The sequence below is a fragment of the Macrotis lagotis genome, chromosome 7, assembly GCF_037893015.1.
Source record: "Macrotis lagotis isolate mMagLag1 chromosome 7, bilby.v1.9.chrom.fasta, whole genome shotgun sequence".
Taxonomy (NCBI): Eukaryota; Metazoa; Chordata; class Mammalia; order Peramelemorphia; family Peramelidae; genus Macrotis; species Macrotis lagotis.
The window spans coordinates 166,511,492-166,536,909 of record NC_133664.1 but is presented as its reverse complement, the minus strand read 5'-3'; the positions used below and the strand labels follow the sequence as shown (position 1 = coordinate 166,536,909).

The window sequence follows — 25,418 nt, the reverse complement described above, 5'->3', positions numbered from 1 at the left end:
AAAGCTATTTTCAAATAGGACATCAAAATTGGACTCTCTCAAAAGGGAGTCCAAATATCAATCCCACTCTCCATCATACAGCTTACAATTGTGTTCTTTTAGTTTTTTTTAGGACATTTGGGCTTCCCTTTTTATATTTTTAAATGAAAATATTTATGGTAAGGATCTACATTATCAGGCCTAAAAGGAGGAACAAATGATCAAATAGTGGGCTCTAAATTTTAATCATATTGTGAATGTTAATTTCTTTTTAATTAATATTTTATTTGTTTCCCAATTATATACAATAGTTGTTTTCTTGTAAGGTTTTTGAATTTTACAATTTCCCCCACCCTCCCTTCCCTCCCTCATCCCCCCATCTCCCCCACAGAAAACTGATAATCTTTACATTATTTCCATGCTATACATTTATTGAAATTGAATGTGTTGAGAAATCATATCCTTGAAGAGAAAATAAAATATTAGAGATTGCAAAATTATGCAGTGCATAAGATACTTTTTCAAAACAAATTGAAGGCAATAGATTTTTGGTCTTTATTTAAATTCCATAATTCTTTCTCTGGATACTGATGATATTCTATATTGCAGGTACTCTAAAATTGTCCCTGATTATATTGCATTAATAGAAAAAGCAAGTCCATTAAGGTTGATCATCACCTCCATGTTGGTGTTATGAATATTAATTTCTATGGTTAAAGTAGAATTCCTTTTTTTTTTTTTTAGTTTTTGCAAGGCAATGGGGTTAAGTGGCTTGCCCAAGGCCACACAGCTAGGTAATTATTAAGTGTCTGAGACCAGATTTGAACACAGGTACTCCTGACTTCAGGCCGGTGCTTTATCCACTACACCACCTAGCCACCCCAAAGTAGAATTCTTATTTGATAACCCTCATATGGGTTCTTATGAGCACAATGTAATAAATATTTGGTTAAAGGTACACTTTTCCTATTTTATTTCTTGGCTTAAGAATAGAATTAATCTACCAAATTCTTCCTTTTTTTCTTTATCAAAGTCCCCTCTCCTTTCCCCTATCTTGTTAACTACTTCCAGCATGTTCTCCATATGAGAGAAATGTTTTATTTTAAAAACATGTAAATTATTTTAATTTTTGAAAACTGGGTTTTGAATAGAGTGTTGGAGGGGGCTACGTGAGGGGGGCTGCTAAAGAAATGATAGAAACCTTGTTAACTTCTGTTGGAATATAAACATCAGTCTTCCATTGTTAAAGTTTTAATTTTTAGAACATTTAAAAAATAGCTTTCTACTTTAGTACAATGAAAAATAACAACCTGATACATCTTTATATATTTGTTTATTATTCTTAAGTTACTTAGCAACTATATCCTATATCTTAGTAGTCTCCTGGGTCCTTTCAACACTTGGTAGATTTACTTTCACTTTCAGGAGTATTTTTGGCTTTGGTGACTGTTAGGAGAAATTAGAGTAGAATGGGCACCTCATTAAAAAGAGAGTGATTTCTACTGTGCCCAGGTGCAATAAACATGTGTTATTAACTGGAATAACTGGGCAAAAAGAAATATTCAATGCTTTTAATCTCTATTATCATTGCCAAAAGTAAAAAAAAGAAGAGATACTTCAAGTACAGGTTAAGAAGTCCTTCTAGATTGGCATTCCTATTTCTTGACCACAGAGGTTATCAACTTGGTGGCATGTACAGCAAGACAACCAGATGAGACCCATTTTTAACAATACTGTGGATGATTATATTCTGTAGTATTTTGTGCATCTGGCTGTACAGAAAATTGGTTGAGGTATTAGGCAGAAAAAACATCAAAAACTTGAATTATGAATACTTTATCCTAAGACTTTACTTTAGGCTAGTGACAGTTCCATCCTTGAGAACACTTTCCTTAGAAGTCCTTTCCTGTTCTCTTAGGTGTGTCTTGGCTTCATAGTAGTCTAGTTGGTTCATGCACTTTATCTATGCTTATGTTATTGTTAAAAAGATTAATATTTAAGTGATCTTGAAGTAATCTACAGGTTGGATTCAGAATATAGTTAAGAGTAAGTTAATAAATAGTGGGGGGGAGGAGGGGAAGGTTAAAATTAGGCCTGGAGGATCCTTCTGGTTCCAAAAGACACTTTTATAAAAGCAACTTCAAAAAATGAGTTTACAGAAATTCTAAAGATATTTGAGGCAGAGGGATTTAGATTGAGGATACCTAGTATTCTCATTTTCCCCTAAATGTTCTGAGTCAACTGAATAAGGAAGTTAGCTTTATAATCAATGATTGAAAAGTTTATATTCAATTTGTTTCTAGAAAAAGTGAGATATTTTATAAGTTTTCCATAGTATTATATCTATTATTTTGTTTCTTTATACCAGATAAAAATAACAAGGTTGAAAAAAAGTGAATGAAGTTATTTCCTGAAATTTGGAAATTTTGTTTTTGGCTCTCCCATAAGTATATATCATTGACTGTTCAGTATTTCATGTGGTCAATTATTAGCATAGAATTTCTGATTGGAATGGACCTTTGAGATCATGTATTATAGACCAACACCCTCAATCCACAATTGCAGAAATCAAGTCCAGAAAGTTGTCTTATTCAAGGGTTATACAAGGAGAAATCAATCAATTATAAATATCTATTAAGAATCTACTATGCTAGTCTCTTTAAGTGCAGGATATATCTCCAATAGCATTTTCATTATATCGCATTACCTTTCATTTTGATTTTGATACATTTAAAGGTTTTAAGAGAACTTGCAAGTTTTAGAGTTAAACGTGTTTCTAATAATAGAATTTATTTTTTATTTTATTTTTTTTAGTTTTTTGCAAGGCAAATGGGGTTAAGTGGCTTGCCCAAGGCCACACAGCTAGGTAATTATTAAGTGTCTGAGGCCGGATTTGAACTCAGGTACTCCTGACTCCAGGGCCAGTGCTCTATCCACTGTGCCACCTAGCTGCCCTGGATTTTTTTTTAAATGGCATCAGAATGACCTTCTTTATCTTCATCCTTTTCTGAGATCCTATTATTAATGACATTGTTACAGAAAGAAGAACTTCAAACAAAACTGAAAGCCATTTGATATTCTATTAGAAAATATAAGATCTCAAGTAATTAATAGCTAAATTCAGTTTGTTTTATATTGAGGCATAATAATTTATGTTTTGTAAATCTCATAAAATCATTTTTTCTTTTTTTAATTTTTTTTTATAAATTAAAGAAAACCATGTTTCAATTAATCTCATTTCATTGAGATTTCCTGCACTGGTAGTTTGCCTCCCAACCACATTTTCACATTGTATGTATTCCTTTCCATATTTTTCCTAGAGCTTCCATAGATGGTCTAGTCAATTTACTTTATGGATCCAAAACAGGCCCATCAAAGATATAGCTTCAAAATGCTCTGGAAGGTTATTGAATGGATCATATTGGTTAGTTGTCCACAAGCACTCAACACTGAATCTGAATGATAGTGAGACTTAAAATGTGTTAGGCTGCCAATAGGCCTTATCAGCTTCTCTACTCCATCAGCAGCTTCATCCTGAAACTTACCAGGACCCTTTTAACAGCACAACAAAATCTAATTTGGTGATTATCACCAGAATTGTAGCATTATCTGTCATGCCTATCTTGCCAAAGTATATTTTTTTTCTTGGTGAAGTCTGAATGTTGTAAATCTAAAGAAAAATATTTATGCAATCTTTGATTACAAAAACATGATTTCAAAGTAATTAGTTCACTCACCCAACTCAGTAAAACAACAAAGCAGTTCAATGAGAGAAAAGTATTCAGTGTAACCTGTCATTTAATTGAATGATCAATTAGAACAGTTGACCTTGCAGAACAAGTCTTGTGTAGACATGGCCTTCAGTGTTCATACTGAACAGTTTTAAAAATGAGTAGAAAATGATTTTTTAACTTTGTGTTAAAACATATATGAATGAGACACTGGACAAGCCTTAAAATTTTATATTTCCACAAAGGATAGGAATGACAGTAATAAAGTAGAAAATAACACTAGTTTTATTGTATAATGAATGATCCTGATTAGCAAAGAAGCATTCTAAGATAGGTGTAAAATATGCAAAAGTATATTGTGGTTGATAGTATGGCCTACTTTTATTTTACAAGGCTCTAGGAAACAAAGTCTAGTTCTTAAATTCAACATTATTTAAATAAATGTACATTCAAAACTGTTCAACTAAATTTGCATTAGTAATATATATGCCACATATAAGTTTTGCCATGTATCTCTCTGAAGAATAGACCTCTCAGATCTAGTAATGAAATCTGTAGCATCTCAAAAGAGATGAGCTTTTCTGAGGGATGATACAAGCATAACTGGAACAGCATATTAGTGTGTGTGTGTGTGTGTGTGTGTGTGTGTGTGTGTGTGTGTGTGTGTGTTTGTGTGTGTGTGTGTATATGAGAGAGAGACAGAGAGAGAGAGAGAGAGAGAGAGAGAGAGAGAGAGAGAGAGAGAGACAAAGACAGAGAAAAACAGACAGAGAGAGACAGAAGGAAACATCAACATTGCTAGATAAATGTGGGACATCTTAAATAGAGGAAAGGATAATGTGAGTGACAGCAACAATCTCCAGGATTACTGCTTTGGCATTGAGATCCTCAGATTCCACTAGCTTGCCAAATAAATTGACCAGAGGAAAAGAACATCAACAGCTTAACTTCAGAAATTAAGTATATTAATGGAATTTCATACATAAATACATCCACCTGGTATGGTAGGAAAATGTTTCCTCTACTTTCCCCGATGTTAGATGATACCTTAAAATTGTTCCATCTAACTTATTGAAGGAATGGAGACAAATCTCTTTTTGTTCTAAATGAATGCTCACAGATCTGAGGGCAATGCTACAATCTACCCATTTATTTTGAGCTGATTTATATTATATTTTAACATAGTGTGAGTCATTTGGAAATGGGAAAGATTTGACTAGAACTGTCATATGAACAAGGAGGTCCCCTGATTTCCAACCTAAAACAAAAAGGTATTTTGTAGGTAGTCAAAGAATCTGCAAGAGGTTGTTTGTAAATTCTATTTTATTATTTTATCATTCACTAAGCAGTAAGTGAAGCTTATTAAAAGACACCTCAACTGTTTTAACTTTCATACATGGAGCAGTTGTTTTGACAGATGGATGGACTTTATTTTAGGAACTGTCCAGGAAAACTCTGACTAACACAGTCTAATCAGTTTTACAGAGCTGCAATATTTGTTTTTGAATCATTGTGCTTTTGAGCTTAAGGGATTTTGGGTAGTTTTTTTCCCTAATTCATTTTTTTCTAGACTAATCTCTTTCTCCTTATTTCCTCTATCTCTTTGATCTATAAATACAGAAAAAACTCTCTTACAAATAAATGTAAATGTTTTGTCAATAAAGATGATACATTGATCTTCAGGCATAGACTTTGCTTACTCTAATTTGTTGCTGCTTAATCTCTTGAGGGCAATTTTTCAGAGCTTAGTTAAATGTTTATTTTGTATTTGGACTAGAAGATATTTCAAACATCATCACGGGAGCAGATATGTTTGATCAGCTCTAAGCAAACCAAAGCCTGTTGATAACCTTGACCACATACAACACAGAAGGATAAAGACTTGGAAAAAAAAAACTATTCACTTGGCTTGATTGTTACCTTCCATCAGGCTGTAAAACCCTCTAGTGGTAAGTCAAAGAGTAATGTGGTGCCAAAAAGTACATCACAGTTTAAAAGTTTTCAGAATTGCCATGGTTCAAGTAAAGGTCACAAAGTCTTTTCTTCTGCCTCCTTGGAGCAGAAATGTGCGAAGTGTGCTTCCTTCCTATGCCACACTCACTCTCTTCCTAAGGAAATATTCAAACTGGTTCCAAATAAAAATGAATATCCTGTTTAGGAACTAACAAAACCTTGGCAGCAATAACTTGATTTTTTTTCTAAATCAAATGAATGACAGAACTGAGAACCGTTTATGTAAAAATCTGTCTTTAAAAAAATGATTACCAACAATGGTTCTTTTAAGATTCTGGCTCTTTTATAGAAAGCAGTTAATTTAATTCCTTTTCCTCTACTGGAGTGGCTCTTGAGGCATTCTCCTATCAGCTATTTTTAGCCCATATAGAAATTTTCATTTAATTCTTTTGTTTCTCTTCAAGTATCTTACACTTGGAGCTAATTTTTCCCCTCATGCTATTCTATTTGCATGGTCCTTCACATTCAAAGCAATATCCAGCTAGCCTCAGGGAATGGCAGATATATACAACCTACTGCCAGCTAGGAGAGCCTCATTGAGTGATAAACTAACTCATTCCAGGCTGTGGTCCAATAGGGTGGGTTTAACTACTATGTAGAACTGGTACATTCAATCATCAGCATCCACATTAGGCTTGTTTGTCAAGTTTCACAGCTAGAGGTGTGTATAGATACTATTTTTTCCATTACAAACTTTGGGAGTGTCTAGACATCTCCTTTTTGTAGTGGTCTATCTATGAAAGGTAGAATAGAAAGACATAAAAAACCCCATCATATTCTGTGTATGTATCTCATCATTTGCAGAAAACTTAAGTGCTTTCCACATGATGATTAAAAACACTTCAAACTAATTGAGAATATGAGTAGTTAGGAATATATTTTAAAGAGGGCAACTGAGGCATTAAAAAATTATAAGTGTGTAATCATGTAAAATAATCCACAAACTCTTAACATTGCTTTACAGGTACAAATGAGGAAGTTTCAAGTCAAAATTACAAAACTGTAACCATGCTTTCTGTTTATTTCAGCTTCTTAAGCATGGAGGGAAAATGTATGCCTCTTAGACTCTAAGATAAAAGAGTCTAATCCCTTTATTTTCTAATTTTTTTTAAATTTTACCTGAGGCTTGTAAATGGACTAGAAACTGGATACGGGGGTTAGGTGGATATGACAGAATTCATTAAATTTTGAACTATTATTATGAAATTAGGTACATTTTAGATCAATCTAAAAATCAATTAAATAGAAAATCTTCCTCTTTTTAAAGTTGATAATTCTGGATTGGATTTGAGATTAAGTTTTATTTTCATTTATTAAATAGACAAATAAAACCTATTGTGAGAGTAGCATGTGATGTGTAAGCTATGTAACATTTCGAATGCCAAAATTCTAGGTTGTGAGTCTTACAAGATATTTATTCTTTATATTTTCACCATCATCACCACATTCCCATATATACAGTGCACAGCACAGTACTTTGCACATTTGTGAGTGTTTTGGGTTTTTGTTGTAGTTTTTTTGTTTTTTGGTTAACATAAGGAAAAGAGATAGGGCCTTTGATTCATTAATGTGAAGAACTCAGGAGTAAGGAATCTCTCTTAGTGGACTGGAACTTTTTCTGCTGTATAGAACCCTGAAAGATTATTTGACTAAGAGTAATGCAATGAATATGTTTTAGAAGTAGAACTTGAACTCAGGACTTCTGGCTATGAACTTGGCTTTCTTCTTACTTCACCAAACTGTCTCTCAGTCAATTTGGAATTGGTAAATTTGTAGTATTTAGTAAAATATGGGGCAGCTAGATGACTCAAAATTGATCTCATATATTGACTCTTTGTATGAACTTATACAAGTCACTTAACCTTTGCCTCAGTTTCTTCAACTGCTAGATAGGTATTATAATAATAGCACCTCTCAGGATTGCTTCAAAGGTAAATTGAGATTATGTTTACAAAGTACTTATCACAATTATGTTTACAAAGTACTTACCACATAATAGATTTTCTATAATTGTTAACTATTATAATAAGTAATAGATTAAATGGGTATTCAGACTGTGTTTATGCAAAGCAATGTAAGTAATCACTTATATTTGTTATTTGAGCCTTGAAAGTTTCCCCCATAGATATATAGATATAGTTATACCTTGCTGATGCCTTCGATTTTACTACAAATTATTCATTTATTTGTTTCTTTGTTATTTTTTCCAATTACATGCAAAGATAGTTTTCCATTTTCATCCCATTGTAATCTTTTGAGTTTCATATTTTTCTACCATTCTTCCTTTCTTCTCCCTTACACATGACAGCAATCAAGCTGATAAAAGTTGTACAAACACTATCATATTTAACATCTTTCCATATGTCATGTTGTGAAAGAAGAATTAGAACTAAAAGGGAAAAAAATCAAATTCATTTATTTGTGATAATAATCTTAATCTTTAATAATATAATCTGAATTTTTCAAATGCAAATAATCCTGGGAATGGACAACAATAACATCCAAAATATTTAGTCTTAACTTATATAGTGGATATTTTAACTTCATTAATAATACATTCTAATTTTCCCAATGTATTCCAGGTTTTGAGAACATTTTGAGAACAGTCAAGGGTATCAAATGAGGAGGGAAGAAATTAAGGACCTCTAAAATTTTTAGACCCATATAAGAATTTTGTGTGGGAATGAATCTTTTTAATGAAACAAAGGCAATCTTGTCAAATTAAAGTTTCTTATGGGAAACATAAAATTAAAACATTAATTCTTGGGTTGTATTTAATATTTTGTAAAGTCTGGAAAGACAAAAAATAACTCAAAAGTTCTGTCTTAAAACAATTGAAAAAACTATCCATCTCTCTAGTTACTCTTTCAAGCAAGCAAGGATATATTATGAGCAGGAAATGAGTTCCTGAGGCTTTGGACTTAAAGATTTAACTCATCTTTGGAAACAAATCCTCAAAGATCTGTCTCATAATTGCCCCTTGAAAAATTAAATTCTCATAGACAACCATGGGTATCAGTTGAGATTAAAATTTGTAAATTATTCTATTCATTTTTGGCTAAATGATTTTCATTTCTTGGGGGCAAAAGAGGTAGGGTCAAAAGTTTCAGATGCAAATACAGAATAATGTGTGTATATAAAGATCAGGTGGAAAGTTATACCAAAAAATATATCATTTCAGTCATTAAGGTTTTCACTTAACAAGCTGAATGTAATATCAAGATGGAGGGGCAGCTAGGTGGTGCAATGGTTAAAGCACCAGCCCTGGAGTCAGGAGAACCTGAGTTCAAATCCTACCTCAAACACTTGATGATTGCCTAGCTGTGTGGCCTTGGGCAAGCCACTTAACCCCATTGCCTTAAATAAATTTGAAAGAAAAATTAATAGCAATATGACTCTATATCTGAGTTTTTTTCAGTGTAGCAATAGAATAAAACTTTTCTTCTACAATATTGGCCAATTTCAGATGAACTACATTCTGACTTTTACCTTTATCATTATAGCTACCTCTATGTTTTTCCTACTTCTGTTTGTCCATAGGAAAAAAACTGAGTCTGATTGGAAACTATCTGGAAAAATATAAAAAAATCTTTAGCTAAACTTTTAGGGTCCCACAGATGAATAGGAAAACCTTTAAAATGCATGTAATTTATTCAATAATTCATAACACATTGTATGCTCTATAGAACTAATTTTTAAAATTTGTATTATGGGGGCAGTGGACCATAATAGCTTATTGAAGTTATTATGGTAGTTGATTTTTATAATGTCAATATAAATTTACTCATTAAAATATAAGAAATTTTTTTCCTGCTATGGATTATTATGGCAATAAAAATGTTTTAATATTTTGGAGACACCCCCCCAGTGTTTCTTCAGCTAAGGCAAGTGTATGATGGAAAATATTTTGTATTGTGAAATTTGCTTCACTGTATTTAAAAACTTTTGATTGAATAACTTCCCTTTCCATCTCCCTCTCCTGTTTTCAAACAAGATGTCTGGAGACATTTCCTCACAGACCTTCCAAAACCATTGGATTCTGGCAATAAAATTTATGATGTGAAGCTATCTTCTAAGAGAATGAGATAACATATTGGGGGGGGGTTTGCTTTTTTAAATCAAACTGTACCTGATACTCTACAATCCATTTAGATATACCTCAATTAAATAAAAATTTCTAATGATGAATAATTAATAGATTTCTGTTCTCATTTTTATATGGTTTCTGTTTTCATTATTTATTTTTTAATTTTGAGAATAGTCTTCAAAAGCTTTCCATTTTTACATATCTACCTGATTTCCAGTATAGGAAATTAATTTTTTATTAGTAATGATTCATTGATCAATTCCTGCTCTTAATTCACCCCAGAATTCCTGGAGGAGTCAGTTGTGATTCTTGGTTAATTTGTTATCACTTTCTTCCATTTCTTTTCAAATAAACCAGAAGTAAGTTTAAACTAGTATAACTGAAAACATCAGTTTTGATAGTATGAACATTTGAACAAAAAGAAATTTACTGGTTTCTGGTAATGAGTTGATCAGAGTGACCCAGTCCTTTTTCCATACTCTGCTATGAGCAAATTTGAATAGAAAATGAAATATATGGGACTTTGCTTTCCTTATGTTGAAAGGGGAAAAATTAAGTAGCCAAGACAAAGGAGGGGGCACATCTTGGCAAAGGGAAAGGGTTAGAAATTGGAGGAGTAACTTTCCTTTGTGTTGAAAGAAATGCATGTTTTGAAGTTATGCACCCTTGCGTGCAGAACAATTAGACTTTGGGTTAAAATGGTCATGGACTGTTGAATAATAAACAAGCTTTAGAAATGTGAAAAAGCTTCAAATGAAAAAAATCTGTTCTTTCTCTTAGCATACCCAACACATTAGAGGTTATGTTAGTCAAACTAAATTCACTGTTTTATTTTATTTTATTATATTTTTTCTTACAGAAAGAATGTGCTAATTTCATCAAGGTGCTTAAGGCTTATAACCAAACTCACTTGTATGCCTGTGGAACAGGGGCTTTTCATCCAATTTGCACCTACATTGAAATTGGACGCCATCCTGAGGTAAAGCTATGTAAAAAAAAATTGTCCATGACCCTTTCCTACTTAAATGCCTTATTGCTAATTGCAACTCATTTAGTTTCCAAATTGTTACTCTGGGTGATCTGCTTCTAATTGAGATGTTGATATTATTTCTGATTTGTGAATGCTAATCAAATGAAGCCATCATCTACCAATAGCTGAAGAGCAGAAGGGAACAAAGAAAACTAACATTTGTTTTTACCCCAGATTACTAAATCAGTTTTCTTTTGTTTTGGTGGCAGATGCCAACAGGCTCTTTGTGTACTGTGGTCTCCTTTGTCTTTTATTGTGTCAGAATCCCCCTACAGTTTCTCCCTCAGACAGTACTAGTGTCTACCACCCCAGCTGTTTTCTTCTGCCTAGGGACTAAGACTAGATGCTCTCCATGCACATATATTAAACATGCTTTTCAGGTGTCTCATTTTATATAAACAACTTATGGTCCTGTTTTGTTTTGCTTTCTGGTTTAATTAAGTTCTGATTTTTATAGTTTTTTAAATACATTTATTTCTACTAATTGTAAGGAAAGGGAACATGGCAAAATGAATAAGGTACTGGACATATAATCAGAAAGATGAAAATTCAAATCCCACTTTAACCACTCACATCACTTTTAAGATGAACATCTGAACTCAGTTCCAAGTCTCAAAATATTTGTGTGGGAATCTCAAAGTTACCCAAGCAAAATCAATTCTATTTGAGACTCATAGCCTTTTTTTTCGATGGAACACTTTGTAGAGAAGAATGAAATGGAGCATTATACCCTAGGGGGAATAGGGAGAACTCAAGTGCAAGGTAAATGCAAAGATAGTGTATATTAGCAAAGGAAAAAAGGCTAGAGGTTAGAGCATTAATTTCTCTTCATATTGAAGGAAATGTTCCTGAGAGCAGGAGATACAATAATACTGGCTATGGAGGAGGAATACTTAAATTCAGATCTAGACTCAAATACTTCCTATTATATCATCCTGGACAGTTCACTGAAACTCTACTTTTGTTTTCTCATCTTTAAATCTGAGAAAATAAAAGCAGCTATCTTTCAGAGTTGTTATGATGATTAAATGATATATTTTTAAAACTCTTTGCAAAACTTAAAGGTCAAATTTAATTATTATTATTATTACTACCACTATGTTATTGCTGTCATTGTTATTGTTATTATTATACCAACTCTGTCCCTCACTTCCCTGCTCTGTGAAATCAAGGAACTGATGACTTCATATCCTTTGAATAATGGTATCCCTTCTTTTTTAAACTTTTTAAAAATTTATTTAAGGTAATAGGGTTAAATGACTTGCCCAAGGTCACACAGGTCATTATTAAGTATCTGAGGCCAAATTTGAACTCAGGTCCTTTTGACTTCACGGCCAGTACTCTATCCACTGCACTACCTAGCTGCCCTATGGTAACCCTTCTTAATACTTCATTTCACTCTTCTATAAATCTAGTAGCCTGTGATTTCTAAGTATTTAATTATGTTATTTTTCCAGTAATAATTGAGAGAAGAAAATTAGCTTGGATTCAGGATAAAATTGAAATTGTCCAAAACTGCAAGTATTATATGATCTGAAGAGAATATTGATGATGATAAAAGTAATTTACCAAATGATATTTAACATTGTGCTTCCTTTTTTTCAAAATGTCCTCCATCAATTGTTGGCTTCATGTCCAAAAAGAGATAGAGATATTCTCATTATGTATCTATTAATGCTCTTATACAATAACTACCTTCTAAACTAGAGGTCGATTTTATGTATTTTTTAATAGGTTTCCAACTTAAATTTCCAATCTGAAAACAAACTTTTGAGGCATTGTGGCATAGAAGCACCTGTCTTCTGTGATCCAAATACATGACTCTGAATTCTTCCTTTGACACATATGTCTGGGAAATTCAGCCTGAGCAAATCACTTAAACTTTCAATCCTCTGATAAAGTAGTAATGAGGGGCTTCAGTTATTTAGACATCTGCTGAATATCTCTCTGCCAAGAAGCAGAATTCTTAATAACTCTTTGGCTTGTTTAAATGATAATTTCATACTTGAAAATGTGAAAGTCTATATAGGAAATTCTGCTCTGGATCAGATTTTCCCTAATAAGAGAAACTAGTTGGTAGGGTACAAATGATAGAAACACTGGGAGGCAGGGTGGGCATATCAACTTTCTCCTGGAGTTTATGAGAGAAGAAAAGAAATTTGGGCAAAGTTCAATACATGCCTTAGATTTTGGGAAAACAAATTTAAAAGGATAGGGAAGATCCTATGCAATAAACTTTTACCAAGGAAATTGATTTAGAAGGGATGAAAAACTCCCAAGAACAGAATAGTGAAAGATACAGAGAGTAGGTAACATTTTCTCTCATCCTCTTTCTCACTGTCCCTCTCAGCATGTTTTTTTTAAAATTTAATTTATTTTGAATTTTACATTTTTTCCCATTCTTGTTTCCCTCTCCCCACCCTCCACTGAAGACATTCTGTTAGTCTTTACAATGTTTCCATGGTATACCTTAATCTAAGTTGAATATGATGAGAGAGAAATCATATCCTTTAGGGAAAAAATAAAATATAAGAGAAGGCAAAATTACATAATAAGATAATTTAAAAAAAATTAAAGGTAATAGCCTTTGGCCCTTGTTCAAACTCCACAATTCTTTACCTGGATGTAGATGGTATTCTCCATCACAGATACCCCCAAATTGTACCTGATTGTTGCACTGATGGAATGAGCAAGTCCATTAAGGTTGATCATCACCCCCATGTTGCTGTTAGGGTGTACAATGTTCTTCTGGTTTTGCTCATTTCACTCAGCATCAGTTCACACAAATCCTTCCAGGTTTCCCTGAATTCTCTCAGCATCTTCAAGACTTTAATATATAGAAAAGTTTTAAATGCAGAATGGAATAATCCTTTGTTAAATCAAATGAGTTTATGTAGCATGATATTATCCCAAAATCCTAGTGCATTTTTAAGTTTTACTAATGAATATATATATTTATTTCCCTTCTACATTTTTACATGTATGTCTTAAGAAATAGTAAATTATGAAAATATTTAATTTCTTTTTTGTACATTGAAATATTTATGATAATTAAATTCAAAATTTAAAAATATGGTTTTGAAAAGAAAAAAAACTTTCTCTCTCTTTTTTTTGTGAAGCGATGGGGTTAAGTGACTTGCTGAAGGTCACACAACTATAGTAAGAATCAAATCTGAGTGGGGACGGCTAGGTGGCACAGTGAATAGAGCACCAGCCTTGGAGTCAGGAGTACCTGGGTTCAAATCTGGCCTCAGACACTTAATAATTACCTAGCTGTGTGGCCTTGGGCAAGCCACTTAAGCCTATTGCTTTGAAAAATCTAAAAAAAAATAATCAAATCTGAGGGTGAATTTGAACTTAGGTCTTCCGACTCCTAGGCCAGTGCTCTATCTACTGAGCCACTTATATGGTGCCCTAAAAAAAAAAAAAACTTTTATTGCTCAAGGAACTCTTGAAGACCAAGTTGCAGAGCAGGTGAATTTCTTGGCTAGTGGGAAATCCTCCACCAATGAAGTCACAGAAATAGTTAAAACAATGATAACAGCTAAAATGTAATTTAAATATTATTAACATCTTAGTAAAATGTATCTCTCAAACAGTCGTTTTAAAATAAATGATGCAGTTTTGTGATTTTGAGTGATATAGTAGATATTTCATTTTTTAGTCTAGTTAGTTATTTCTTCCTGTTTGATTCAATTTGGTAATCGTAATTTTATATTTGGGCTGTTATGCTTTATTGTTATTATTTTTTAAAATTTTTGCAAAGCAATTAAATAAGTGACTTACCCAGGGTCATACAGTAAGTGTCACATGTCTGGAGTTGAATTTGAACTCAGATTCTCCTGACTCCCAACTCATTGTTCTATGCACTTGTGCGGCCTGGTTACCACACAATCTTTCTTTAATTTGAGAATTTAGGAAGTCCTTATCTCTATTGTTGACTCTCCTGAGTCAATACCCAACTACTTGGTTCCAGAGAAGAATGAATATCACAATTTCCCAAGGATGTAGATTCAAATAAAAACTCTCTTTATAATTATTTTGAAGTTTGTACCATAACATATTATAATGGAAAGTGCATAGAACTCTGAATTCCTGAGGAATGATTTTGGTTACCCAATTTATAGTTTTATTCCTTTTAAGTTTGGTTTTCTTATTTATAAAGTATGTCTAAAAACTTTCCAAAACAAACTATACAAAAGTCTTAGAATGTTTCAGGTTACTAAAAGTTTGCAACTGCATTAAAACTTTTGGGATACTGTCTAGTTTTTTAAAGTGCTCCTCAAAATACAGTGCTAAGTGCTATTATACACATTTTGCATCTGAAGAAATTGAAATATAAATTTGTTAAGTGATTTTCTTAAGATCACCCAGTAAGTGTATGAGGCAGGATTTTAAATTCAGTCTTCCTGCACTCTCTCTACTGGAGAAAGCTCAAAAATTTTTGGAGGTATGTGGATACTTAAAAAAATAAATGATTTGTGAGGATTGTTAAAATTTTAGATCCATAGATCAGTTAGGAAATATTACATTACATATCCTTGTCTTTTCTATCATGTATATATATGTATATACATATTTTTTAAAAAATATATAAATATTAAAGATACTCCCAGTGATAAGACTTGAGTTGGTTGATTGAAAGTTTCAGGCATCTTTGATGAGACTACTCTTAAGTTTTATGACATATAATCTCTCTCTTGATGATATTTTAGTCTATGTCTCTAAATGATCACTGTTTCAGTCATTAAAGCCAATAATTACAGAATGTGTCTCATCTTTCCTGGTAATCCATTCCACCATGGTCTGAAATAAGAAAAAAATGTCTATTGAAAAATTATCTTTTGATTTCCAATCCTGTGCCTTCCTGATTAGAGGAAAAATGGACACTTTTGGGGAAAAAATTAGTATAGACTTCCTCTGATCCAGCTGACTGCTTCTACCTCCACCTTTACATACCTTCTGCACTGTAAATACTAAAAGGATGATGGAGCTTAACATAAAGTGGTTTGCACAAACAAATCCAATACATCTAAGATTAGAACAAAAGCATAATTAAGAGTAGAAGGAAAAAAATCTTTATAACAAGTTATTTGGATAAAGATTTCATTTCCAAGATATATAAGGAACTATTTCATATTTATAAGAATAAAGGACATTCCCTAATTGACAAATGATATCAAGATATGAACCATTCATTCCCAAGAGAAGAAACTCAAGTTATCTATAGTTCTATGGAACAAATTTTCCAAATAACTAATAAGAGAAATGTAAATGAAAGCAACTCTAAGATTCTACCTCACACTCAGAATGGTAAAGTCACTAATAAAGGAAAATGACAAATGTTAGAAGTGTTGAATGGTCATTTATTTTACTTGACTGTTAATATGATAAAAGAGTTGTTCTTCCTTCCTTCCCCCTAGTTTCTTCCCTCCCTTCATTTCTCCCTCCCTTTCTTTCTGCATTTATTTAAAAAAAGTAATATTAAAAATGTTGATCATTGAGCTCCTCGTCATTCTTGAAAATGTCTTATTAAACTACAAAGTTACCATCTTAAATACAGATATTTGTCATCTTATATCTGTATTAGTCCCTGCTAGTTTCCTTGCAGCCAACTTCTGTCCCTCCCATCTATCACTGCCAGAGAAATCATCCTAAAAGCTCTCTGTAATAAACTTACTTCCCAATTCAGCAACTAACAATTTCCCTTTGTTGTTAACTGCTTCAAATCCAAACTCTTCTAGTTTACTCTCAAACTATTGTCAAATTCTTGGCCCCTAGAGAATAGGATAGAGGACCTAGCAGTGCAAGGCGATTAAAAACCAATTAATTGGACCTTAGGGAAAGAATCTTTCTAGGAAAGTGGGTGTGGTCCAAATCTTTATCCCAGAAAATGAAAAGAATATTGTGCAAATTCAAACCTGAGGTCATAAGGTAATAAACAAGTCAAAAACTATAGATTAAATAAAATGAATCAAAACTATCAAAAGAGGGGGAAAATATTTAGGTCCATGGTCTTACACTGTTAGCTGATTCTGACAGAGAATTGAGCTGGATTCAGGTTCTCACTTGAAATATACCTGCTGTGTGATTCTAGACTAACCACTTAACCTCTCAGTGACCCTACCAGAACTCTAACAATAAAATAATTAGAACATTTTGACATTCTCCATTGGCAGCAAAACTTTCTTCACGAATAATTCTCTAAGATAATATAATAAAAATGACAATTCTACCAAAACTAAACTACCTGTTTAGTGCCATACCAATCAAAATTCCAAAATATTACTTTAATGAGTTAGAAAATTTTGTAAGTAAATTCATATGGAGAAATTAAAAAGTCAAGAATTTCCAGGGATTCAATGAAAAAGGTACAAAAGAAGGGGGCTTAGCCCTACCTGATCTAAAATTATATTATAAAGCATCAGTCATCAAAACTGTCTGGTACTGGCTAAGAAATAGAGTGGTGGACCAGTGGAAGAGACTAGGTGCAATAACAAGAAACGTTTATAGTAATCTGCTGTTTGATAAACCCCAAAAGTCCAGCTATTGGGATAAAATCTCTTTGATAAAAACTGCTGGGAAAATTGGAAGTTAGTATGGAAGAAACTTAGATTAGACCAACACCTCACACCCTGTAACAAGATAAGATCCAAATGGATACAGGATTTAGACATAAAAAACAATACTATAAGCAAACTAGAAGATCAAGGACTAGTTTACCTGTCAGATCTATGGAAAGGGGAGCAGTTTATGACTAAGGAAGAGATGGAGAACATCATTAAAAACAAACCAGATGATTTTGATTACATTAAATTAAAAGCTTTTGCATAGACAAAACCACTGCAACCAAGATCAAAAGAAATGTAGTAAACTAGGAAATAATCTTTACAACTAATGTTTCTGACAAAGGACTCACTTCTAAAATATTCAGAGAACCGAGTCATATTTTTTTTAAAAAAAGCCATTCCCCAATTGACAAATGGTCAAAGGATATGCAAAGACAATTTATAGATGAGGAGATCAAAGCAATCCATAATCTTATGAAAAATTGCTCTAAATCATTACTTGTTAGAGAAATGCAAATTAAAGATTCTCTGAGGTACCACCTTACACCTCTCTGCTAGCCAATATGACCAGAAAGGATAATGATCATTGTTGGAAGGGTTGTGGGAAATCTGGGACACTATTACATTGTTGGTGGACTTGTGAACTCATCCAACCTTTCTGGAGAGAAATTTGGAACTACGTTCAAAGGGCAACAAAAATGTGTATACCCTTTGATCCAGCAATACCACTACTGGGTCTATACCCTGAAGAGATGATGAAAAAGGGTAAAAACATCACTTGGACAAAAATAGTCATAGCAGCCCTGTTTGTCTGTGGCAAAAGAATTGGAAATCAAGTAAATGTCCTTGAATTGGAGAATGGCTTTGCAAACTGTGGTATATGTATGTCATGGAACACTATTGTTCTTTTGGAAACCAGGAGGGATGGGAATTCAGGGAAGCCTGGAGGGATTTGCATGAACTGATGCTGAGTGAGATGAGCAGCATCAGAAAAACACTGTACATCCTAACAGCAACATGGGGGCCATGATCAACCTTGATGGACTCTCTTAATCCATCAGTGTGACAATCAGGGACAATTTCAGGCTCTCTGCAATGTAGAATACCATCTGTATCCAGAGGAACAACTGTGGAGTTTGAACAAAGACCAAGGACTATTATCTTAAATTTAGGGGAAAAAAACTGATATCTTATTGTCTGATCTTGCTATCTCTTATACTTTATGTTTATTCCTTAAGGATATGATTTCTCTCTCAGCACACTCAATTTGGATCAATGTTTACCATGGAAACAATGTAAAGACTGACAAATTGCCTTCTGTGGGGGGGGGTGGGGGGAGGGAAGTAAGATTAGGGGAAAAATTGCAAAACTCAAAATAAATAAAATCTTTAATTTAAATAAAAAGCAAATAATTTTCTATATTTCTTTAGTGAAAGTAAGTTTGACTCATACAATCTTTCAAGGATTTGGCATCCTATATTGACTTTCTATTACCTCAGTTTCTTCTTTGCTCCGCAGAATCAATAACTGAAGGGGTCCTAAGCACCTCCCTCATCTCATTAAATTCTGGGCTTATTGGTCATTTATAATAGTTTCTAGAGACACAAATAATGAAGACTTGGCAAACTGCATATTGGCATCTAAATAATTTGCATTTTTCTTATTTTTTGAAAAAAGTGTGTAGTTAAACCAATCTCTTTTGCATTATTGTGGATTTTTATTTAAAAAATGATTCATGATATATTGGATCTTGTCATTTTCCATTCATTTAGGTCAGCTTCCAAACATTCTCAGTTTTTTTTCCCTTTAATGTCTCAGTACCTTTTTTTATGGAATGCTTAGACCAAAAGAAGTACTTAACAGTTCCATTTAGTAAGTAGTTAGTCCCAAGAAGCTTAAGTATTTATGTACCAACAACTTAATAGCCATTAAAAATAAAGTTGTACATCTTAAGAAAAAAATAACATTTTTATTTCAGTCTTAAATAACCCAATTACTCACTAAGGGGATTTTTGTGCTATTGGAAATTTTATACTTTTTGAAGCTTGGAATCAAATCAGACACCTCTATTTCCCCTTGATTTCAGACATGATACTTTTTATCACAGCAACTACATGGATATGTTGTTGCAAATGAAAAAAGTCTGAGAAGCTAATAGATTTGCCAGAAGGATAATTAAGTACAAAAAACATATCTCAAACATTTAAGAAGTCATGTAGTATAGTGAGGTGTAGCACAATCTAATGTAGAAATTGTGAATTACTTCAAACTCCTAGTTCATCCAGTCTCTCGGCTGATTATTGCCATACTTCCCTTGAAAAGGTCAAATATATTGTTACCTCTGGGAGTTCACTGTGCTCATGATGAACAATTCGGGAACTGTTGGATTTATGCTACTTAAAGTCAAAACAAAGGAAAGAAAGAACAAGGGATGGAGAAAAATGGAAAAGAAGAGAAAGGCTATGTGTTTTATAATTCTTCAGAGAAGCATTTCTCATGAATTTGGAGTAGAATCATTGACTTAAAGTTAGAAAGCAAGCCAAAGATCATGTCTTCCAATTCCATCATGATGAAATTGTGGCCCAGATGATTTAAGCAACATCCATAATGGCAGAGCACAGGTTCTGACTCCAAACAGTACTTTTTACATGGATGTTTTCTTTCTTTTTATTCTTGATACTGTTGAAGATTAGTTTCAAGATTCTTTAGTTATGAAAGACAACATTTGTACATAGAGTACTTTATGAGTATTTTTTTATTCCATTAGAAAGCAGGTCTTTTTTTCATTATTCTTATGACTTTCATGATTATTTTGAATGCAGTAAACAGAAGCGTCTGATCTCAGAGTTCTTTGTTCTGGTGGAAGCGATTTCTCTTGATCATATATAGCTGTTTTGTATTGTCTTTCAAGGATCTATAAAGCTCAATTACTAAAGAATCACCTTGTGGATTTGACATTTAAGATGGCAAATTGCCACAAAAATAAAGACACTATTGTTGAAGTGTATAAGGATACTGTCCATCATTTAAGAATAGGTTTTGCATCTTGTAGGGAAAATTAACAGACCCTTTGAGTAATGACTTAACAGTCTGGACATGATTTCCTCCTGCAAAAATGTCTTTTAATTTTTAAAACATACCTACTATTAATGATCTAGGAAAAGGTATGGATACTATTTTGTTTTGTTTTTTAACAGATATATATATATATATATATATATATATATATAAATTCTAAAATCTATTCTTGGCATTAGAGATTCTCTCCTGACCACACACAGTATGTCATTGCTTTCTGTATTAAATAGATTTTTGGTTTCCTGTGATTCATTTGGGAATTGGTAGACATATTAATTAAATCCAGGTCTGTTAAGATGGGTGTCAATCAATTCTTGGGTATCTGCCAAGAGTATTTGAATATATATTATAGCTTGCTAGAGATGAGATCATTTGCTTCATATGAGTGAATATTTATCAAAAACTCGTGCAAACTTAATATAAGAAAATAATTTACAGAAAAGATGATTCAGGACTAAAGTTACAGAAAAGCTTGATTTTGAGTTTAAGCCATTCAGATGGCAAGTATATTCATCCTTCTGAGGCTAACTAATCCCAAATGGCTTATGGTGTAAGACATCCTCCCTCAAATTTACATCTGTTTTTTTTTTTAAAGTCTGTAGTAGGAGCAAGAGTTTTTTTTGAAGGAAGTCTCTGGACGTTTTCTCAGATTCCAAGTGGGTTTCTTCTTTGTAGAAGACCGGAAAGCTGAAGCAAGGACAGACACAGATGAAAGCTGTAAAACATTAGTACTGTAAATTTCATCATAATGTCATTCTCAAGCAATGGTAGAATAGTGAATTAGAATATATGTACTTAAGCTTAGTGTATATCTCTGTGGTCACATTGCTACATAACAATAAGAGGGACATAATCTTTTTGAGTCTTCCTTTTTCTCACAATTTCTTGCATATGGTGGGTTATTAATATTCAAATTAATATTTTTGAATAAAAATTTAAAAACTACCCCCTAGGCAAACTTTGCAGAGCACTTTCAGCCAAATGTTTCCCTAATCATATTTGTTAAAGATGCTTAAGGTCTGACTAAATCTATTCCTTCTAGTTGAGATTTTAGGCCTTATGTAGGTGTTGTATTGGGAAAATTGTTCACTTTGACTTTTTTTTTGTGAATCAAGTTGAGACAAAAGATGAAAATGAATTCTCCCACTGCAGTTTGCGCTTAGAATATTCATCCAACCCCCTTTAGATTTATTGAATGAAATCTTCTTATCATTCAAAAATCAGCTCAGGTGTCAACTTCTCCATTAATTTTTTTCTCCAATTTTCTTAATCAGGGCTAATATCTGTCTTCAAACTTTTCTCAATGATATATGATTTCTTTAGTGAGGATCCTTCCCATGAAGCAAACAGTAACATGTGTTCACCCTCTGTCGTTATTTAGATTGTAGTTTTCTTGAGGTCAAGGACCTAGTATTCATTTTAGAATCTCTGATTCAGTGTAATTTCTTGCTTATATTTTTTTAATGTTTATTTCATTGATTTGTATCATTCAGAGAAATAAAACAGTATCTAAAGAGACAAATTAACACTGTTGCTAGTTATTAGTTTCTAAAATTGGGACCTTTTCCCCATATCTACAAAAAAAAGCTTTGTAATTGCTAATTTTATCAATTGAAGTTTAAGTTGCATGTGTATACATGTGTATGCATTATTTCCATACAATATATAAAATATTTCTGCTATATTACATACATTGTGTGTGTGTGTGTGTGTGTGTGTGTGTGTGTGTGTGTGTGTGTGTGTGTTCGGGTGCTTCTCAGTGCTATAATTTGCATCAGAAAATATTTATATAGATCTATTTTATCACTTGAGAAATGTGAAAACTAAGGACTGGAATTAAGAGTCAGGTATTAGCTTGACTATTGAGAGCCATATTCAATTCCAGTTTCACCCAACTTCATCTTTAAGATCCTCAAAGCTATATGTAGGGGGTACTAGAATTAGAGCTAAGAAAAATTATTTAGTAGGAAAAATTTAGGTCCCCTTCCTTCCACTTATTGCATTAATATGCGTTGTTCTCCTTTTATAGATACCCTGGCTTCTCAGAACCTCATTCTGTAAAAGCAGATTTCATCTTTAACAAAAATATGCTTGTTTAATTCTTTTAGAACTTTGTAGTCTACATGTAGATGAGAATTTAATAAGAAAAAATGCTAATGAACTACATAGTCATTGCTTTATCTCTCCCACAATATAATACATTAATCTTATTTAAGCATGACTTTTCATAGTTCTTTAAGGAGTAATTCTGATGGTATGCAGATGGGCATGTGAATAATAATTTTTGCAGAGATAGATGATAGCTTCCTTTAAGCATTTAAAGGATTGTCAGATGGAATGAGGACTTGTTGCTAGACTTGTTCTCATTTTCCCCAGGGAACAGAAGTAGGCATGATTAGTGGAGGTTAAAAAGAGGCAATTTAAAGCCTGACATAAAGAAAACCTTCCTAACAATGAGAGCTTTTCAAAAGTGCAAAGTGGAAGTAATGGTACCCTCCTCGTTTAGTTCCTGAAGAAGCTAAATGGGAAGATTCTTATTTAGTTAGGGATAGGACTAGATTGATTCTGAGGTTTCTTCCAACTCTGGGATTCTGTAAATTACTACCATACGTTTTAACCTAGACATCTAGCCAAAGGATGCATCTTCCCATCTTTTTTTCCCCCCTCTATTGAACAGGAAGTCCAAAGGGGAATTATAGACCTTTGGTCTAAACATTATAATATATTTAACAAATGCTGAATGACCTAGTCTTCCATTAACCATTTTTATTTTTTTGTATCAGATGTGTGACTTCATCACAATAGAGAATTCCCTTTTAGGGAAAAAAGCAAAACAAATTCTTTACTAATACAGATGGGTACCTGCTGTGCAAATTGTACAGCTTTGGAGAGTTGCCTAAACTTTGAGAAGAGTTATGGAACTGTCTGGGGCCAAAGGATTAGTATATATCAGAGTGGGGAACTTCACCTGAGTTATCCCAAATCTGAGACCAGATTTCTATCAACTCTGCCATGGTACCTTTCATACCCATTTTTCTTAAGCTCTAAAACTGTTACGTTCTCAATCTAATATTAAGAGTATTTGCCAGGTCAGACATGGCACTCAAGTTGATTGAGTAGAGGAAATGATTTTAATTAATTACATCTAGATAACTACATATATATATATATACATATATATATATATATATAATATGTGGGTTCAGTATATGTACATACATTTAGTAGATGTATGTGTATAAAAAGAATATATGTCTACATACATGCAAAATAAATATATTTGGTATATATAAGTATTTATAAGATAAATATATCATTATGAAGTAAATTTATATATTTGTAAATATATACATATAGATGTATATTTATATTCATAAAATATATTTATAGAAATATAATCATAAATATATTATATATTCATAGATATATACAAATATAAATATATTTATATAGATAGATATATCACCTAAGAGCTAAAAAAAATGCAAAAGAGAAAGCATTATTGCAATACCTCCTCACTCCATATAAGAAGAAATATTTCAGCATCACATTTTATTTTTGACTTGTTTGTCCTGTATAGTTGAGATACAAACACCATAATTAAGAGATTAGCATGCTTCCCCCTCCACCCCCTCTTTGGTTACTGTGAAAAGTTTTTCTCACGGTATTTTGCAACTCTTCCTTCCTGTTAGAACGAGTAACAAGTTTAAGAGATATAAATGGTAACATTGGCTTTTGGTGGGTTTTTTCCCAATTTATTGGGGTTATTTTCCTAATTTTACCAGATCTAGCTCTCTTATCATGAGAAAAATGATCAGTTGCTCATGGTAAAGAATGTTCTTTTGACCTAAAGAAGCGATTTACTGAAGTGTGTGTTTTCAGTCACATATAAGAGTATTATACCTGCACATTTTATTATCCTGTAACTAAATGCATTTCCACTTATAACAGATGTAGAAATAATTAGATATTTCATCCAATGGCCTATGAATGCTCAGATACTAAGTAGAAATATCGAGAAAATTCTGATTAACAACAATACAAAATAATGAAGTAGAACAAGTTTGATGTCTCGTCCTTTTACTGTGAATCCCCTTTTCCAAAGCTAGGCCTCCAACTTAGTTATGAAACAGTTGATTTCCTATTCAGCTGTACCACTGGTAGGGCTTTAGCCAAAAAAAGATACAAATAAGAAGAGGTTCTCTGTTTAAAAAGTTATGTATAGTAACTTATTTTGTGATGACACAAAAGCTCTAGAAACTAAAGGATTGCCCACCAATTGAGAAATGGCATATGAATATGAATGTGATGGAGGACTATTGAATAGTAAATGAGGAAATTGATTTTTTTTTAGTATTTTGCAAGGCAAATGGAGTTAAGTGGCTTGCCCCAGGTCACACAGTTAGGTACTTATTAAGTGTCTGAGGTTGGATTTGAACTCAGGTACTCCTGACTCCAGAGCTGGTGCTGTATCCACTGCACCACATAGCAGCCCTGAAATTGATTATTTTTAAATAAATAGTCTGGAAAGGTGTGAGAAATATGATCAGTACAATAACCATTTGTGATTCCACATGATCTATGCTCTCTGTTACAGAGAGGTGGTAGGGTTAGGGTATAAAAATACAGACACACACTCATATATATATATATATATATATATGTATATATATATATATATATATATATATATATATAAAACTTCTCAAATAGTTCTTTAAGTGTTGGATATGGAAAGTGAGAGAGATAGTCAGAGACACAAAGAGAGAGACAGAGAGAGATCAAGAGAGAGATAAAGATGGAGATGGAATCAGAGACAGATATTTCTTCTGTTCCTCTTGCTCTCTGCTTAACATGAAGAAACTTGAAATTATGTACATATTCAGGTAAAACAGTTGTAGATCTCTGTAGGAAACAAAGTTCTCTGAAAG

At 32.7% G+C, this 25,418-nt stretch overlaps 1 protein-coding gene across 6 annotated transcripts in view; it reads left to right on the top strand.

Annotated features, from left to right (window-relative positions):
* SEMA3A (semaphorin 3A) overlaps positions 1 to 25,418 on the top strand; it is a 669,223-nt gene that overhangs the window by 511,893 nt on the left and 131,912 nt on the right. For all 6 annotated transcript variants that reach the window (XM_074194050.1, XM_074194047.1, XM_074194048.1 and 3 more), the window contains one exon: positions 10,670 to 10,789. In XM_074194050.1, coding sequence (XP_074050151.1) covers positions 10,670 to 10,789 — 120 coding nt within the window. The remainder of the gene's footprint in view (positions 1 to 10,669; positions 10,790 to 25,418) is intronic.